Source organism: Prunus mume, linkage group LG2 (assembly GCF_029339155.1).
Source record: "Prunus mume cultivar Tortuosa linkage group LG2, ASM2933915v1, whole genome shotgun sequence".
Classification (NCBI taxonomy): Eukaryota; Viridiplantae; Streptophyta; class Magnoliopsida; order Rosales; family Rosaceae; genus Prunus; species Prunus mume.
Genome location: NC_142699.1, coordinates 44,262,764 through 44,282,795, shown reverse-complemented (window position 1 = coordinate 44,282,795; position 20,032 = coordinate 44,262,764). Strand labels below are relative to the sequence as shown.

General features: G+C 37.8%; 2 protein-coding genes across 3 annotated transcripts; one reads left to right on the top strand and one right to left on the bottom strand.

The window, feature by feature from the left end:
• Window positions 1-791: 791 nt before the first annotated feature.
• On the bottom strand, window positions 792-7,610 carry LOC103322357 (RNA-binding CRS1 / YhbY (CRM) domain protein). Its single transcript, XM_008224260.2, has 4 exons — window positions 7,462-7,610; window positions 6,694-7,027; window positions 3,079-3,480; window positions 792-1,376 (listed from the first exon to the last, which is right to left on the bottom strand). Exons 1-4 carry the CDS (start codon window positions 7,542-7,544, stop codon window positions 942-944), a joined length of 1,254 nt encoding a protein of 417 aa, XP_008222482.2. The 5' UTR covers window positions 7,545-7,610; the 3' UTR covers window positions 792-941.
• A 133-nt stretch (window positions 7,611-7,743) lies between these two features.
• On the top strand, window positions 7,744-10,807 carry LOC103322356 (uncharacterized). 2 transcript variants are annotated; one of them, XM_089045291.1, is made up of 4 exons: window positions 7,850-7,902; window positions 8,065-8,164; window positions 8,686-9,248; window positions 10,172-10,807. In XM_089045291.1, exons 2-4 carry the CDS (start codon window positions 8,101-8,103, stop codon window positions 10,364-10,366), a joined length of 822 nt encoding a protein of 273 aa, XP_088901417.1. In that variant the 5' UTR covers window positions 7,850-7,902; window positions 8,065-8,100; the 3' UTR covers window positions 10,367-10,807. The 2 variants fall into 2 exon arrangements, with proteins under 2 accessions (XP_008222480.1, XP_088901417.1); XM_008224258.3 differs by lacking the exon at window positions 8,065-8,164 and having other exon boundaries at window positions 7,744-7,902.
• Window positions 10,808-20,032: the final 9,225 nt, after the last annotated feature.

Genomic DNA, 20,032 nt, shown 5'->3' with positions numbered 1-20,032 from the left:
GTTTTTTTCAGTTTTCAAAATCACCCTGATTTTTAAAAATAATTTGAAAGTGTTAGTTTTTATTTATTTTTATTTTTTTTGCTCTCCTTTTTTATTCATTAATTTTACATCACCACACATGAAATGCACTACAATTACCAAAAATCAGTATTTAGGACCTCCCGACTTAAACCCAGCCACTCGATTCTTGCATTTGGCCACAAATTCAGTCCAAGTGTTGGGACCTACAGATCCAAAATTCATAAAAATAATCCAGCCTAATTCAAAAAAATTCACTGAAAAATACCACGAACTCTTTGTAACATGCACTTTCATTCTATGATTTAAAATTCACAATTTGACCTCAAAAAATTGCATTTCCAAGTTCCACATAAAACTGAATAAATTGCCAAAAAACTTTTGTTCAGTTTTCAGTTTTTTTGAAAACTGAAATTGGTTACCAAACTTTTAAAAAAAAAAATTGAAAACTAAAAACTAACATCTAACAACCGAATATTGAAATGATTATTAAACGAGCCCTAAGTTGTTGTAGGAATCGTGTGAGAAATAGGTAACTTGTCTTCTAATCAATGGCTATGGATAAAAACTGGCTGAAGTGGGAAAAGTTAAATGACATTTCGAGAATAAAATCTGCTTAAATTGAAACATCTCTATGACAAAAAAAATTAAAAAAATGAAACATCTCTGATGCTTAACAACCATACCAAACATCACTGCTTTTCGCACGCCCATTAGCAATAATTCCCATCCTTACCTATCAAATATACTTCTTCCACCAATGAAAAAAAATAAAAAAGAAAAAAAGAAAAAGTCTTTCCATTATACATCTTTATCTTTCAATATATACAAAAGAGGAAGAGGACAAGCCAAGGGTACCAGGTACCTTACCTTAGTGCTCCAAAGATGAGGAGAAAATAAAATAAAAAGAATAAAATAAAGATTCATATCAAATTTTCTCGTCTACGTTCCAATCTCTCATGCTTAAAATCAAACAGTTGCGTCTTCGAGGTGCTTGCTTCATCATCAGAACTATATATCTTGTCATCTTCAGAATCTGATTCACTTAGTGATAAGTTGTCATGTTCAGAACCATCAGTTTCTGATAGCTCAGAGTTTGAAGAATCTGCTTCTGTCCCTGAGAGACCCGAGGAAAAGAAATCACTAGTGGAATCTAGTTTTTGCTTTCTAAGTATTTTACGGTTCCCTGATTCCTTGGTCTTTTCTGTTGGACTATCCAAGATTGACAAGGGATTTCTGTCATTTGGGTCGCCGTAAAGTGCAATATGCTTGTAGTAGAGCTCCAATTCTTTCTCAGCAATAGCAATGAAGTGCCGCACAGACTCGAGAGATTGCTCGTACTTAAACTTTTCCAGTGCCTGCAAACAGGGGAAACAAACTCAGTAGCGTGAGACCACCACTCATAAGTTTCAGCCTCTTTCGAACCAAAAAAAAAAGTTTCAGCCTCCATTACAACAGCAATTCACCAAAGATATAATCTATGACAAAATAAAAAAAATAAATAAAAAAATAGATTACATACCATTTTCTTTATTCAAGGATAATTTTTGCATCGAAGTACCACAAAATCAAGTTTTCCAGTCTACCTAACAAACACATTCCAAACAATCAAAGGGAAACAAATTCAAGAAACTACATATACGGACGGATAATGCAAATTGCATGGCATTGCCTCTATCTGGAAGTTCCGGCTTCAATACTAGGGCTAAGATTTTTGCAGTAACATACTCATTTTTTTTACGTGTAAGAAAAAAAGGTATTTTTATAACCAAATCTTCAATATTTATCAGCTCCTTGTCATTAAAGTTGAATTTCATGGACTTTGAAATACTTACTATTCAATTTTCATCCTAGTGCTACAAACTCATTTACAACTATGCAGCTGAAAGGATTCAAAATGGGTTCAGTGAAATGATTTATGGTTGGGTGGGTTAAACCATCAGAGATCAAGGATAGAATAGTCTGAGCTAATCTTCAGCATCAGTCAAACATCAGGAAGACAACATGAAGGCATCAAAATGCTCATGAATTTTCATCACTTTTGAGAAAAACATTTTGTCAGGAGCATCAACACAGATTAGCTGGACAGAGGAGTTGGACTGTAATGTGTCTTTGAAGTTGGTTCACGCTTGATCAGAAACTTCATCTGGAGGTCAGGGCAATTAGCAGGCCAGGCCGTTGACCAAAATGATGTGAATATGACTGCCATAAATTTCGTACTGGCAAATGTTTTATCACCACACAAAATAATTTAGAGTTTCTATTGATTTGAGGAAAAGTTATTGAAAAAAATGTTGTCTTCACCATAAATAAGCCAAGGTAGTGTCAGTCATTAGACAAATTCTGTGAGGAACCTGACGATACTTCTTTAAGACCCACATCAGCACATTATTGATGGCATCCATTTTTAAAGGGACACACAATACTACTAAAGAGAGCTGGCCAGAAGCGATAACATACAGTGGAAATCTTAGAATACAACATATGAGACCTCACAGTGAATTGTGAGAGAAGGCACAAGAAGTATCAAAGTATGCATGCTAATTTTCACTTATAACTAAGAAGTTTTATGCAAATAATTTAATGTTTATGTTGTATCAAGAGTGGATATCACATCCACATCCATTTGATGAACAAATAAAATGACAAACCCAAGAACTAAGGCAACAAAACACTCCCTCTCACGTATCAGATTGCAATTCCAGGGAATCAAAATCATGTTAAATTTGGTTGGTTCTTCAATGTTCCCCAAAACAGAAGTTGTTATGATGTGAAGCCAACAATTATTTTATATTCTAAGATGTTGCATGATCCAAAGAACTAACATGTCATGTATATTTTGAGAGAGTGCAATCTCAGCATATGTACGTAAAGAAGGGGCCGGGAAGGAAAAATTGGCAGAGGTGCCAGTGCAATATCTAGTTACATATGTGCTTCTCCTCACATTTCAAACTCAAATGGAAAATGCAATAAATTTGAGTTCAAATTGTACACAGTTATAAAAATGAGAAAGAAGAGAGACATATGCAGCATTTGAATAGAGGAAGCTTGAAAACTCACCTTTTTCTTGGACAAAGTATTTACAGGTGACATAACTTTTGGCTGCACATAGTTCTTTCCTCGATAAAATACTATGGTGTCATCTCCAACTATTTGAATTGGGATCCCACCACTCAGTCTGGCAATTTCCTGGGCATATTCATGTACTTGTCCAGGTTTACATGGCTTGCAAATCACCTTGATGGTTTCATGTTTCTTCCAATGCATATGCATGTTAAGAATAACACCTCTGAAAATTCCTCGTTTGCCAATTGGTGCATAATTAGACTTCTTTTGGGCCATTTTCTTCATATAAAACCGCTCCTCACCTGTCAAGTCATCTGGTTTTACTTCAGGACCCTGAACTTTTGGAACTTCATACCTCTTAAGTCTTTCAATCAGCAAAGCTTCCTTTATTCTAGCCTGAACAGTAAACAAAGTCAAGAAAATCAAAGACTGGGATAATAAATTAGGCTTTTATTTTTATCACAAATGGTCCCTGAGGTTTGCGAAATTATCACCTCTCATCCCTAATGTTTTTTTGTGCCACTAATGGTCCTTAAGGTTACCCTCCATACATCAAAATGGTTCCTGCTGTTAGCTTCCGTCAAATATTCTGTTAAATTGCTGACGTGGCACATGTGGGGAGCCCACACATCCAATGGTATAGAGCCACGTGGCTTTAAATATAATATATTTTAAATATTTTTAAAACTTAAAATCCAAAAAAAAAATTAAAAGAAACTTAAATCTTTTATAAATAAAAAATATTAAAACTAAAAAAAACACAAAAAAGACCTGTACCATCCCTTCTGTGTTCTCCCTCTGCCAACGCCTTCCTCCCTCCCCCTGGCAGACCCATTCTTCGCCTCTCTCTCCCTCCTCTTCCTGCCTTCTCTTTCTTTCTTTCCCTCTCCCTGAGTTCTCTCTCTCTCTCTCTCTCTCTCTCTCTCTCATACTGGCCTTAAATTCCTCCTCTTTCTTTGAAGTCCCTGCTGTGCTTATAAACCGACACACTTCCAAAGGGTTTGAAACTTTCAACTTTAGAGGAAGAAGAAGAAGAAGAATAAGAAAAAGGTATATGTTTTCTACAAGTAGAACAATACCAACCCAAGTCTTGACCGTCTGAATGTTGCAAGAGTTTTTTTATCAGGGGAGGGGATTTGGAGAAGACCCAGGTGGCTGTGACAGTTTGTTAACAGCAACAAGTAATTAAGGAGACAATTATCTAGGTTTGGAGGATCCATAAGATTGGGGTTTCGAAAGAAAAATCCAATTTTTAAGGAGGAAAAATGACTAGTTGTAGTGCAAGGAATGGTGTTGTGAGGTGCTGGGAGAGGGAGAGAGAGAGAGAGAAGGGAGGAAGAGGAGGGAGAGAGGAGTGGGTCTGCAAGGGGGTTGGCACTGGAAGAGGGAGAACACAGAGGGAATGGTGTAGGTCTTTTTGTTTTTTGTTTTTGTTTTAATATTTTTTATTTATAAAAAGAGTTAAGTTTTTTTAAAATTTTTAAATGGATTTTAAGTTTTAAAAATATTTTAAAAATATTATATTATATTTAAAGCCACGTGGCTCTAAACCATTGGATATGTGGCCCCACATGTGCCACATCAACAATTTAACAGAATATTTGACTGAAGTTAACAGCAGGGACCATTTTGATGTGTGGAGGGTAACCTTAAGGTGATAATTTCGCAAACCTCAGGAGCCATTTGTGATAAAAAGCCAATAAATTATAATCTTCAGAAGTGTAGTGCTATCAAAAGAGATTTTTAAAAGGAATGACAAAACAAGCAGGATAGGAGGGGCAGTATTTGTGTTTGAAAGTATTGATATTTGGTTTAGAAGTGTTTAAATGACTTCAACCCTACCATCCATAAGAAACCAATGACAGTGAAATGGAACTTAATAAAAAAGTCTTCTATTCTAGTGCACGCAAAAAGGAGGAAAATGTATGAGGTCTTGTGAAATCGGGAGGTAAAAAAAGGGAAAGAAATCCAACATGATAATAGAACAAAGCAAAAAACAACAATAAAATAAAAAGAAGTTGATCACAGGTCATCGTTAGAAAAGGTACAATTACATTATCTAAACATAATTGTCCAAGTCCCCCAATGAAGGCAAGGAGATAGCTTCCTAATAAAAAAAGCACAAAATATCTATCTTTGAAGAACAGAGCGGCTATAATGAGAGGATTCATAAACACTAGCATCTTCCCTGACACAATTTGTTTTAAAATAAACTTCTTTAAATAAAATAAAAAACAAATTCAGGGGAGGGTGAGGAAGGGTGAGAGTCAAACTTTTGCCATGGTTGTCCCTTGGGAGTTATCACCTTTTTAATACTAAACAATCAAACTGAAATCCCGACCACTAAGAAAAGTTCTTTAACAAATGTTTTTCCTTCCCAAAAATATACTAGAAAGTTAGCTTGGTTCCAAACATGGTATTCTTATTTCTCTTTTCTTTTCTTTTTTCCAGTTCAGTCCCAAATTAGTCTTATATGCATAAGCAATCCATAAACTTCAATTTCATACACTAAGATTTTCATATTTTTTTAAGAAAGTTTCAGAAAGTGGATCATGGACACTACAAACCTAAAGACTAGCCTTATTAAGGCCAATCCCTAATAGTATTGACCTTATTTTAGAGTTCGTTGTAAGTCATTGTGCACTAAGGAAAGCACTTGGTCTGCAGAAAGAGCATTTCGTAAGGTTGATATCCAGTTTCCTTAACTCTCCGAATCAAGAAAATCTGAAGTGTTCTTAAACATTTTTCTTTTTGGTGTAACGGAATTATTAAAAATGTTACCTAACGCTAAGAGTTCTTTAGAATTTTATAAATCTGAATATGATAAAACATTCCACAAACTTATCTAGCTATACACGGACATAAGACATTTTATAAACCTCGTAAACATACACTATACAAACCAAAGGCAATGTTCCAACTCATTTCCAAGTCTAATCCTGATTTGCTGATATACACTACTAAATCCACCTTGGAGAACGAACTAGAACCTACCACTATTTCTGATGTTCTCAAGCCTATGAATGGCCGAGTGGTGAATGGGAAACCTATAGTTGACTGTCCTCTATTTTATTGACACGAATTTTACCCACATCCACCAAAACTTTCTAAGCAGAAACAGCACAAGTACTAAAACTATGACCAATAGGAACCCTATCTAAAAGACCTTCTACTAACTTATTCAACTTGCAATGCTCCTTAGGATTCATCTTTATGCTATAATATGGAAAATTAGGAAACTAAGATCAAGGGACTAGATCAATAGCAAGGTCAATATGTCTCATGGGTGGCAACTCATCCAGAAACTCTTGTAAGTGTCACAACATGAACCTCATCTAGCCAATGATTAAGGATGGTCAACGCTAGACTTGATAGGAATCTAAACACTATTTACCTGCGACAACTAACATCACTCCAACTTCTTAGCCTCTTTTTCAAACTTTCCATGGGGAAAACATGAAATTTATGCTTGCTAGGTTCTAGGAAGTGGACCAACACTTAAGATCATTAAAGCTTTCTATCCATACAATAGCTCTTCCTCTTTGGATCATGATCATAAAGCCAATGACGTGGTTACATCCATAGGAAAGACAAGTTGATTCAGCTCACCTTTTCAAGCTTGTACTTGATCCTCTCCTCAGCAGTGGCAAACTTCTGCCTTTTCTTCCTCTTGATGCCAAGCCGACGCGGGTCCTTCCTATTGGCCGCTTTTCTCTCCTGCTTCTCTCTCATTCTCTGTAGCTTAAACCTCTTCTTGGTCTTCCACTTCTCCTTTTTCGGAGGATCGATCTCGTGCATCTCGAACTTGGGTTTCCCTTGTGATATAACCAAATTCACCGTTCCATGGCTCAAGTTTCTGAAAACCCATGATGAGTTTGGTGGGTTTGGCAGAGGCAAGTGTTCGGGTGGAAAGAAAATTGGTTCTTGAGTTGGAAAACCTGACCTGGAAGAGAAAGAAAATGTGGCAAGAACGTCGTGAAAACGCAATGCTAATGTGTAAGTGAGTGACCTAGTGATCAAAATAGCCAATTATTTCCTCATTCTCACTACTCCATTTCCTATAACCCCATTCCATACAGATTTTCCACAGTAAAAAAATCATTATCTAAAGAACCCATCAACGGGGGCTCAGTGAGTTAAGTATTTGGCTGGATAGGACTTGCATTCTTGAGAATCCATATAGGTTTCAGTTTTAAAGAGTTTAGTAGGACGACAAGTTAATTTCTTATAAACCAATTAAGGGGTTCGATGGGTTGTGTGGAGCAAAGAGTTTGGATACAGAGAAAATTGATCTTAGATAGCAGAAAACAACCAAACAAACAATATATGGCAAACATATGATGCAGAGAGAGAGAGAGAGAGAGAGAGAGAGAATACCTTAGGAAGAGAGATTTGGAAGGTGACGATTTGAGAATCGAAGAAGCTCTACGAACAGCAATACCAAACACAGCTCTTGCCATTTTACTAACAAATTTTCAGGGAGAGAGAGCAGAGAAATAAGACTGCACGGTCGAGTATTAGACCGGATCAAACCGCTATGGACCGGCGGTTTATAATACGAGCTGCGATTCCACAAGCCCAGGTCCACCCAATAAACCACGTGTCCAAACATCAGCATCTTAACCTTAAATGTTGACTTTTTTATCTTTCCGTGTCCAATGTTCTTTTGACACGTCAAATGAACTTGAGTCCTCATATTTACAACCTGAACCCTTGCCTCTCTCTCTCTCTCTCTGTGTCTGTGGCGTCGAGACCCAAAAACAAAGCGTTTCCATGTCCTCCATGATCATCTAACAAAAGGGTCGTCACGAATTTTCAGTAAGTCTCTTATCGTTGGAAATTAGTTTGATTTTAAATTTGGGGAATTTTTCTTTTCTTTTTTTTTAGGTGACTATTTTAGGGTTTTTTTTGGGTCAATTCTTGCGTTTTATGTGATAATTTGCATGGATTCATATATCTCTGATTGTTTTTCTCGATTAGTTTTCCGTTTGGTTGCTGAGAAATGTGGGAATATGAATGGTGGTGAAAAAAGCTTTTGACTTTGGATTGTTTTGCCTTTTGACTCTCTTACCAATGGAAGGCACAGCTCTAGAATTTAATTAGCAATTGGCTTTTTCTTTATGAAATTGGATATTGTTATTAAGGAAAACTAGAACTCGGGCTCTGTTTGATTGCTGAGGGAATGTGGGAAGAGAGAAGAAGAAATTGAATCGTCAAATGTCGCTTATCAATCTCTTTGACCCTTTATCTTAACTTCTTTCCATTTATGCAAAGCTTATTCAGTTGCCAATTAGTTAGGTTGGTTTTTTGATTATTTGATTCAAGGTAGCCTAATTGACATAGAAAACAAGACTGGAAATTTCTTTTTCTCTTTTTGGTTCTTTGGCTATGAACCAAAGAATTTGGGTTTAACCCAAGTCTTATACAATTATCGTGTCCTTTTCTGAAGTTCGTGTTGTTATCTAAACAGAACATTCTGATACGTGTGTAGATTTTCTTTCCACATTATATCTGGCAAATAATTAGATGTTTGCAAATCTGCGTCTGCTGAACATCACATGTTTGTGGGGTAAATTATTGAAAATTTTCTTGTTACTGCAGTGGAATTTTCGGTTGATGGTGATGTTAGTGGCGAGGTGGTAGGAAGTTCTGCTGAGCTAGAAATTAGTAGAGCAGGTGATGAAAATGAGACAGGTGGAAGTTCTATTGAAGGAGCATTCCAACTGGGTCAGGATGATAAAATGAATCAAGATTCCCCTGGAAAGGATATAATTCCACAAGCAGTTCCAGTTGTGTCAGTGGTTCCAGCGGATGAGCCATATGTGGGTCAAGAGTTTGAAACTGAAGCAGCTGCGCATGCATTTTATAATGCATATGCCACTCGTGTGGGATTCATAATTCGTGTAAGCAAACTCTCTCGATCAAGGCGTGATGGATCTGCCATTGGTCGTGCACTTGTATGTAACAAAGAGGGTTATAGAATGCCTGACAAGCGCGAAAAAATTGTAAGGCAGAGAGCAGAGACCAGGGTCGGTTGCAGGGCAATGATTTTGGTGAGGAAAGTAAGTTCTGGTAAATGGGTCGTTACAAAATTTGTAAAGGAGCACACTCATCCTCTGACACCTGGGAAAGGTCGAAGGGATTGCATATATGATCAATATCCGGTTAGTTATTGTTCTTCTCTTTTGGGCATTAATGCTAGGCAAAATTGCATATACGTCTGTTACAAATTATGGGTAGCATATTACAATCTGTTCCTTACATTTGAGCTTTTCACATGTATTGATGATATATACATCTTATCCCATATATCCCCATATTTGTAGAATCTAATCGTAATTATTACTTCATTACCTAGCGCCTTATAACATACAGTACAGCTGGCTGCATATCTGTATTTTGGTAAACACCATGCAGTTCTAATTATTAAGTATTGTGACAAGATCATTGAAACAAGATTTTAGCCTATTATGGTATTGTAGTTGAAATGGAAAGATTTCCTGGTTGAATGTACTTCTGTGTATCTTCGTATGGACGATCTTGGTTTGTGAATGATTTAATTAATTCTGCGTAGTATTTATAAGTTTATGCAGTAAGTTGAGTTTACAAACCAATACATTACATGTAAGAGTTACGTTCTTTTTCCACCATACTTCATAGTCACTAATCCATACATTAAAATGGATTGATTAGTCCACCTATGGAACGGACGTCCAGTTCTTTATTGTGTCCATATCATTGTTACGAACAAAACATACCGACATGTTATTGATACATTTTAACAATATCGTTGTGCGTCCACTTTAACAAAAATGGACGTCCTGCACAGAGAATTTTTTATGGATTCATGCTCAAAATCATGGACAGAAAATGTAGGTGTTATTTTTGTGAAAATTCTGAAACGGGTTTGAATTCATGAATGCTAGATATTCTGTTTGAAAGTTGTAAACAATGGTAATATACAATGACCTTGTGATTTGTGCTCAAAACAGCCATCGATTTGAAGTTTTAAGTATCAAAATATTATATCTTTTTTCTAATAATAGCTTGTTATGTATTTTAATTTACCTTTTGCCTTCTTATTCAGAATGAACATGACAAGATTCGGGAACTATCTCAGCAGCTGGCCATAGAGAAAAAGCGTGCTGCTACCTATAAAAGACATCTCGACCTAATATTTGAGCACATTGAAGAGCACAATGAGAGTCTTTCAAAGAAGATCCAACACATAGTAGAGAGTGTGAAGGAGATCGAAGGCAAAGAACAGCAACAACACAGATAGTTTTTCTATGGCGATCAAAGCACTTTTTGTTTTGGTGAAACACAGAATCAAAGCAATGCAGTGGAGAATGCTGCGGACATTGTTTTGATTTCAGTGTTGGCTTACGATATACATTGTCGTTCGCCGGAGTTTTAGGTGTCTAGTTAGTTTATATAGCTTGGGATGTTTTTGTCAATGGCATTCATTGGACTGCTTGGCATAAGTTGTTGTCTGCAGCAACTGGTCAGTAGGAAAGTTGTTGAGTCCATGTACAGTTTATTTAAGCCATCCATTCCATATGAATTGTGCTTAACAATGCAATAACATAGAGCAGTATTAGAATGTCCCAAGGAAAGTTGAATCGAGCCATGCGCACGACACGTGAAATTTGATATGAGGTTTGTTTTGTATAGCATCAAAAATATTGTACTTGCCCTTCTAAATAGAGCTTTTGCATTTTGATATTGGTCTGTTAATGATTTTGGTTTAGTTGTCGCTGGAGTGATGGATTTTCTGAAAGCTGAGTATTCTAATGCATTACTCATGCCTTGTTTTTATTTTTAATTTTGGCTCTGAATGATCATGCTTTGTTAGGTTTATTTTATTTTATATTTGCTAACACCATGTTGACCTCACCTCCTTCTTAAGCAAATCCTACAAATCAAGGGATAACCCTTGCTTGTCACACCTCACATTCCACCAAACAAGGAGTAGCCATGCCACCTCCTATGCCTTCTCAATGCCCAAGACCCCAAATCAAGGGGAGCCATGCAAAAGTCCCAACAATCAAGCAACCTTGTCTACTCCAACTTGGACTATAAGAGCCACTCCAGCAGTGAAGCCTAGCTCGAGGCTGGGAAAAAAAAAATTGCTTTTCAAATGGACAGCCCAGGGGGGTGTGGGACCCACCAACTCGGGCTGGCCGAAGGCTACTTCGCTCGAGGTCCAAAGCGCGGGGTGGCGTCGGCTCGGCGTCGGTGACGTCGAGCACGCGGTAATCAAATTTTTACGGCAATGCACGCGCAACGGTAAAAAATTTAAACCGATGCGTTGGCGTCGACGCACTCAATGTCCGGAAGACACGTGGCACGCCTCCGATTTGGTTCTCACCTTCATCCAACGGCAGTAGTTTTCCAGCTATAAAATTATGAAAAAATCAAAAATTTTTTTAAAAAAAACTAAAAAAAACTTTAAAAATGTGATTTTTTTTCCCTATAAATACCTATCAATACCCTTCACTTTCAACACCAATTCTCATACATTTTATTCTACTTTTACTATTACTCAACATTTTATTCACTCTTCACTCAACATTTTCATCTCTTTCACCTTGTATTTTTATTTTTTATTTTTATGGCTTCTTCTATCGAAACCAGAGGGGCATGGAGCATCATGGAAGATATTTCTTTCTGTGAGGCTTGGCTCTGAGTTTGTTATTGTCCCGTGACAGGCAATGAGATGAAATTTTTCATATGTGGAAAAAATTCATGCCGAATTTTGCGAAAAAATTCGGGAGTCGCCTCGTACGGAAATGACATTGTCGAGTAGGTGGAAACTTCTCAACAAAGAGATGGCCAAATGGAGAGATGCCTTGACAAAAGCTATGAACTTGTATAGAAGTGGGGAAAATCGTACTAACGAGGTAAGTATTTTGTAATTTTCGTTTTATTAAGTTTAATGTCCTAATATATATATATGTTGTTAATATTTATTGCATTTTCAATATTTTGTTAATATTTCTTGCATTTTAAATATTTTGTTAATATTTCTTGCATTTTCAATATGTTGTTAATATTTCTTGCATTTCCAATTGTTTATTCATATTTCTTGCACTTCCAATTTATTTGTAAGGTTAATTGCATTTCCATTTTTTTTTTTGTTACTTGCATATCCAATATATTTTAAATATTTTTGCATTTCCATTTTTTTGTTAAATAGCTTATTCAAGCACAGATGTGGTTCGATGCAACCGGGGTGGCAAAAAAAGTTTCACCCATCATGAATGTTGGGAGGTGGTGAAATATTATGGCGCTTCATAATTATTCAAGCAGGTCCCGATATTGTGTTAAACGAGACGCCTCTCCGTGATTCAACGACATCGGATTCACCTCTCGATTCCCCTATGAGTGAAGACTCACCCATCCAAAAGGAACCGAGGCCTATTGGCTGAAAGGCTGCGAAGGCAAAGAAAGCGGGTAATTCAAGCAATCATAATTCAAAATTTTTGGAGGAAATTGCAAGGTAAAACGCCATAAGAATTGAAATGGAGCAGAAACACCAAGATATGGAGGTGGCAATTCAAGCCGAGTGTGCACGAGAAAAGGAGTATTTGCGCAAAAAAGATATGGAGAAGACGGATTGGGAAACTATGACGATGGATACAAGCCATATGTCCCCTGAAACAAAACAATATTGGAAGCTAGAACGAAGGGATGTTATGAGAAGAAGACTTTTCCAGGATGATGGGCCTAGCAACATGGATTGATTAAATGATCAAAACCATTAAATTAGTTGGCATACCTTTTATGTAATTTTTTTTTTCATGTTTTGTATTAAAGTTGGTGTACTTCATGTATTTTATTTTAGTAGTAGTAATTCTTAATGACTTGTATTGGATTTCTTTATTTAATAAACAAAGTATTCAATAAAAGACCATTTTATTCAACATATTCCATACATCAAACAAAACATAATTCAAAATTAAAAAAAAACTACAAACAAGGCACAATAATAAATAAAAAAACAACACAACCAAACCATAAGCAATAAAAAACAACACAACCAAACCATAAGTAAATAAAACATAACCAAAGCATCTATACTCCATCATTCATCTTCATTCCCGCTCACTGCCCATAGATGCTCCATCAAGTCAAGTTAACGCCTTTCATGAATATACGAAGACTGCATCTCTGTATATCGATCTATCATCCGGGTCATGAAACGATCGTCCCTCACCAACGGTTCCGGCTCAAACGGTTCTCCACTTGGCCCTATGAGCCTTTCATAAATCCGGGTCAAGGCCATGTTCATTAGATCCGGTTCGTAGACCTCTCCAGCATCATAATCGTACTCATCCTCCACAATCATATTGTGGAGGATGATGCAAGTCATCATAATGCTTCAGAGGATCTCTTCATCAAACATACGGGCCGCACCTCGAACAATCAACCACCGAGCTTGAAGGATGCCAAAACATCTTTCGACATCTTTCCTGTATCCCTCTTGATAAGTAGCAAATAATTTTTGCTTCTGGGATCGGGGATTCGGAATGGATTTGACAAATGTGGTCCACCTTGGGTAGATACTGTCAGCTAGATAATACCCCGTCTGGTAGACTGTATTATTGACTTGATAGGTAATATTAGGGCCTTGGCCTCTCAAAACATCGTTGAAGACTGGAGATTGACCCAGGACGTTGAGGTCATTTTGGGCTCCGGCAACTCCGAAGAAGGCATGCCAAACCTATGTGTCGAAGCCAGCAATGGCTTTCAGGATGATACTTTTTTGGCCTTTTCTATTTCCGTAATCACATTGCAAGGCAGTTGGGCAATTCTTCCATTGCCAATGCATGCAGTCAATGCTACCAATCATTCCTGAAATCCTCGAGCTTCGGCTTTTTATAGAAGCCGTTGGAGGTCCCAGGGAGTAGGTCTACGCAGGTAGTCCCTAGTGTACAGATTTTCAACTGCACCACAAAATCTTACCAAAGCCTCCAACGTAGTAGACTTCCCCATTCGGGCAACCTCATCCACCTGATCAGCAGATGCTCCATACGCCAACATTTGTATAACAGTTGTAAGCTTTTGCTCCAGAAGAAGCCCCAAAACCCCAGCAGCATCACACTTTTGAATAAAGTATGCATCATAATTGCAAATATCATGCATGACTTTTTTGAACAAATAGGGTTGCATTCTAAATCGCCTTCGAAAATCAACATCAGAGTACAAAGCAGTTGGGATAAAATAATCTTCCAAAAGATTCTTACCGAAAATGCCTATGTCTGTCCACATTCCGGCGACGGCCGACTTGCGAACCACGGCGGCGACCTTGGTTTTCTTCATCTTCCATTGCCACTGCTATGAGAACTTGTTCATCGACTTGTCTCTGCAACTCATTGATTTCATCGGCTCTACGGTTTCTCTCCTTTCTTTCTCGCTCTTGCCTCTCCAAGCATCTCCTATATTCTTCCATTGAGAATGAATGGAGTATGAATTCTAAACTCTAAGAAATGAAAATATAGAAAGATGTGGTGTGAGAGGTATGGGTGGAGGAGCCTCTAGTTTTATAGAAAAATTTGGCAAGATAGAGATGCCACGTGGCTTGGTTTCATTGGATGAAAATCTTATCTGAAATTTGAAATTCATCCGAAATTTGAACCCAAATTTATCTGAAATTTGAATTTTAAAATTCATCCGAAATTTGAACCCAAAAATCTTATCCCGAAATTTTATCCGATTATGAATAGTCTTGACACGTAGGAACCCGGAAATCTTATACGAAAATATTATCCAAATTAATTATTGAGGTAAAAAAATTTGTGAATAAAATAAAAAAATGAATAGTAATTGCCCTTAGCCATGGCAACGGGTGGAAACACAAAATACTATTTGCAAGGGCAGCCACTATTCACGTGAATAGTGGCTGCCCTAGCTCCTCCCTTGCCATGGCTAAGGGCAAATGGGTGGAGTTGCTCTAAAAGGGAACTCACCACCTCCAAGCAAGGGTACGATCGGCTGCCACTCTCTACTTCTCCAAGAGATAGCTCTCCCAAGCTCTCGAGCATCTCTCCCCATATCTCTCTTATGTATAATGTAATCTCCATATTTAAATTCAAATACAAATACAAAGCTATAAACTATAGTGGATGTATAGTGGGTAAACTACTCAAACACTTGTGTTATGTGTGTGATTATGTCTTAATCCATTATGTACAAATTCACTTGTTTACATTTGGCGCCATCTGTGGGACTCACAACAAATATCCATGTCGTTCTCACCACTCTCTTATAGGTTTCATCATCTCTGCCAAGACCATAAAAAAACAACCCTGGTCCTGCGCCGTCCCTGAGCCCATTATCTCTTGGCTCTCCGATCAAAACACAATTTCCACTCTTGACACTCTCGATTCAGACCAAAATAAGGGGCACAAACCTACTGTTTCTCTTATTGGCTCATCTCTCGTGGAGAATACAAAGGGTGCTTATGAAATATCACCTTCATCTTATCCCACATATGTCCCATGGAGCAACAAAGAAGAAAATAAGCTTTCTTTTCCATAGTTGCAACTCTAGCAACAAACAACCAAAAGAATGCGAGAGGAATCAAATACCAGAAATTGATCAAGGCACCCATGAACCTTCTTCCTCAAAGAAACAATGGAGAAGCAGTCGCCCACCCTCACCGTTAATGATCGCCGTCTCCTTGGCAAAGCGGAAAACAAAAGACTCTCCTTAACCACATGTTTGCTCAAGGTACACATGCCCTCTTCTCTCTCAAAGAGACCAAGAGTCTCACCCCTTGTTGAAAAATCTCTCTCAGCTCACACAGAAAGCAGCAACCAAAAGGAGAGGGGAGAAGCGGTTGGTTTGGCTCAACCGACCACCTAGCTTTGTCACTCATTGGTTACGACGACCAAGTCCACCACTTCGCTAACCTGATCTCATCATAGCTGCCTACCCGACCTCACCATGGTTATCGACCAAACCTTGCCATTGTCGCTGACTCGCCGGTTCCATCGCTGCCTATTGAACCTTACCACTGTCATCGATCACGATCAAGTCTCAACACCGACGACGAGACCTATTAACCTTGGAAGATGAGGCAGCCAAGTTGGATCTGTTGGCGAGATTTTATTTCCTATTCTATTAGGATTTTATTTCTTTCTCTTTTGTATAAATCTTGTGTAATTAGGAGTTTATTTGTTTCCTTGTATAACCCTACTAGGGTTTACACACTTGTATTATAAATACCTACTTTTGGAGAATGAAAATATATCAAAAAATATTCTACCTCATATTGTTTGACTTGGTATCACAACTGACTTTCTGGTGACCTGTGTGTTGTGCCCAAGGATTGAAATATCAGCCGATACACCGATATATTTGCCGATATATCGGTATTTTCAACTATCGACACCACTACAGGAGGGTAAGGCCATATCTTCCCTTGTATCGACGATATATCCCCGATAAGTGCGATATCCCAATATTTTGCCGATATCCCCAATATTTCCCCATACCCATAACAGAACCTAAAAAAAATTTAGAAGTTTGAAGGCAATTGAAGCAAATTGAAACCCAAAAATAGCTAATCCTTGCCCATAACCCTATAATTTATTAATATGAAGAATCTATGCACAGTCCACTGCCCACATACCTCTAATCCATCTGAAGAGGACATGGCGATCAGTTTTGGATCTATGAGCATAGGAACTAGACGTAGTACTAACTCAAATAAATCTTATGATGACTATGGTTATGTCATGTCTGATTATAGTGGAACTAGTTATGGAGCTCAAGATGATAAAAAAGATTATGGACCTACTAGTTGGTTAATCCTAACTATCCCATGTATGGGAGGACAATAGGGAGCTCAAGAGAGACCTATGTGCACCATGTTCAAACATGGCTTATAAACTGCTCGAGTTACATGACTTGGTATGACTATTGTATGAATCTAGATGGTTGTTCCTCATCGTTTGAACCTCATAGGAGCTCTTCATTTATCTAGATGGACGTTTATCTAAATTGTAATCCAATGTTTAAACAAACTATGAATTTATGCATGGTTTATTCATTCTAATTAACATTTTATTTTCAAACTTTTCATTAACGCGCATTACATACCACTTATATTTCATCATATGTATATTTTATTATTGGTAAATTTTGAGTTTTATTTGTTCAATACATTCATTGATAATGCACATAACATTTTTATGAAAGCTTTACACCAAAATTATGTGTTTCAATGCCTATATATGTCATTTTTGTTGATTTTTTCCCGATACCTAAAACGATAACGATTTATCCCCCAAAATATCCATAAATTGGAGGCCTGATATTATATGCACAACCGATATTTTAATCCTTGGTTGTGTACCGGTGTTCTAGCCCCATTTTTTTTTCCTACCTGTGTTGTGTGTGCCCTCTTGGGTTTGTGTGTTGTGTTATGTTTGTGTCATTCTCGTCTTCGTGCATCTGTCGTATTTGTGCATCTACTGTGTTTAGTTGTGTACTTTGCTGTAATCTGTTGAGTTTCTGCTACAATCATGGGTGGTAACTTCATTGTTGGTGTTGTTGCTACTGCTTCTACAAATTTGTGTGTTTCTGACTCTATTCCAGGTATTGGCTCCAATACTTGGATAATTGATATTAGTGCTACTGACCATATGACTTATGATGCTAAATTTTTTGATGAGTTGTCTAGTAACACTCGTGACCCATACATAACTAGTGCTAATGACTTGCATTCTCTAATTATTGGCGAGGGCACAATCTCTCTCACTCCTACCATTTCCTTGTCTCATGCATTACTAATTCTCAACATCCATTGTAACTTCTGTTGGTCAAATACGTGATATACTTAATGTTTATGTTACTTTCTATCCAACACATTGCTCTTTTTAGGATCATAAGACTTACAAGACGATTGGGCATGGTAAACGGATAAGGGGTTATATTATTTGACATTGCCTGCCACACCAATTCGTGATCGTGTCGTTAATACTATTCAAAGTTGCAGTGTCAAAGATAAACAACAAATTTGGTTATGGCATCGTCACTTAGGACACCTGTCGTTTGGCTGCCTTAAGCGTCTGTTTTTATCTTTATTCAGCTCATGTGATGAGTCCAGTTTTAAGTGTGAGACATGTATTTTGGCCAAGAGTCATTGTACTGTGTTTCCTTTAAGTGAAAGGAAAGTTGCAAAGCCTTTTGATTTAGTCCATTCTGATGTGTGGGGTTCGGCTCGGGTAACTTCGAACGGATTTCGTTGGTTCGTCACATTTATTGATGATTGTACCCAACTCACTGGGGTTTTCTTGTTGACATATAAACATGATGTTGCTTCCATCCTTCCAGAGTTTTGTACTATAGTGTCTGCTCAGTTTCATGCTCGGGTCAAAGTATTTCAGACTGATAACGGAGGAGAATATGTGAATAATAATTTGACGTGTTTCTTTCATGCTCAAGGTATTATTCACCAAATGATAACCCCTTTTACCCCTCAACAAAATGATGTGTCTGAAAGGAAGAATCGACACTTGCTTGAAGTTGCCTGCTCACTCATATTGGATATGTTTGCTCCTCATCATCTTTGGGGGCATGTTGTTCTGTCTGCTACCTATTTGGTTGATTGTACTCCTAGCCGAGTTCTTGATTTCAGGACTCCGTATAATGTATTCGGTGACCATGTTTCCCCTATCTCCGTCTCCAAGTTGCCCTTTAAAGTTTTTGAGTGTGTTGCCTATGTTCATGTCTACTTTCATCAACAAAGTAAACTTGATCCTTGTGCTTTGCGTTGTGTCTTTATTTGCTACTCTTCTACTCAGAAAGTGCATGTTACTTTGGACGTAACATTTAGTGAAGAAGTGCCATATTATGTTTCTCTCTCATCTCCAATTCAAGGGTAGAAGGGGAGTGAATTTGAGAGTCATGGATTGGAAGATCTTGGACTTGATGGCCAAAATACTGTATATGAAGATGTTGCCTTTGGGAAGGAAACGATTGCTCGCATAGCAGAAGGCGACCGGTCCCCAAGGTTTATAGGTAAAGATATTGCTCTTAGTGACGAAACGACCGGTCGACACTCTGGAAACGATTTGTCGCTTATCACTAAAGATGAAGAAAATGCTATCTGTGATGAAACGACCGGTCGACATTCAGGAATTGATCAGTTACCCATCGTTGAAGAGTGTGACAATGATTCTTGTGACTCTTGTGTAGATGAGTTCAATGCAAGACCCGCCTTTGCCTTGCCATTGCTCCAATCAAGTCATAAGAATGAGCTAATTGAGGTAATCTCTGGTGAATCATCTATGCCAAGTTACCAGTTGCCCCCACGTACCACTCGTGGGAAACCTAAAGCACAATACTCACCTGATATACATGCTAAGTCTAAATATTTCATTAGCCACTATGTGTCAACTCATCGGTTATCTAAGTCATATAATCATATTTGTGTCAATTATCTAGTGTATGTGTGCCAACTAAGTTGCAGGATGCTCTTTCTGACCCCAAATGGATGGATGGCATGAATGTTGAAATGGAAGCTTTGAACAAGAATGAAACTTAGGATCCCTTTACCAAGAGGGAAGAAAGCTATTGGGTGCGGATGGGTGTTTACTTTGAAGCATAAGGCTGATGGTTTCATTGACTATTACAAGGCTAGATTGGTAGCAAAGGGTTATACTCAGACCTATGGAGTAGATTACGTAGAGACATTTGCTCCAGTAGCAAAGCTCAATACTGTGCGTGCACTCTTGTCCCTGGCTGCTAATCATGACGAGACCTTGTTGCAGTTTAATATCAAAAATGCATTCCTACATAGTGACCTCAAAGAAGAAATATACATGTATCTTCCTCCTGTTATTCCTGTAACCTCCAAGGAGGGTGTTGTGTGTAAGATACAGCAGTCCTTATATAGATTAAAGAAGTCTCCGAAAGCATGGTTTGTTGTGTGTAT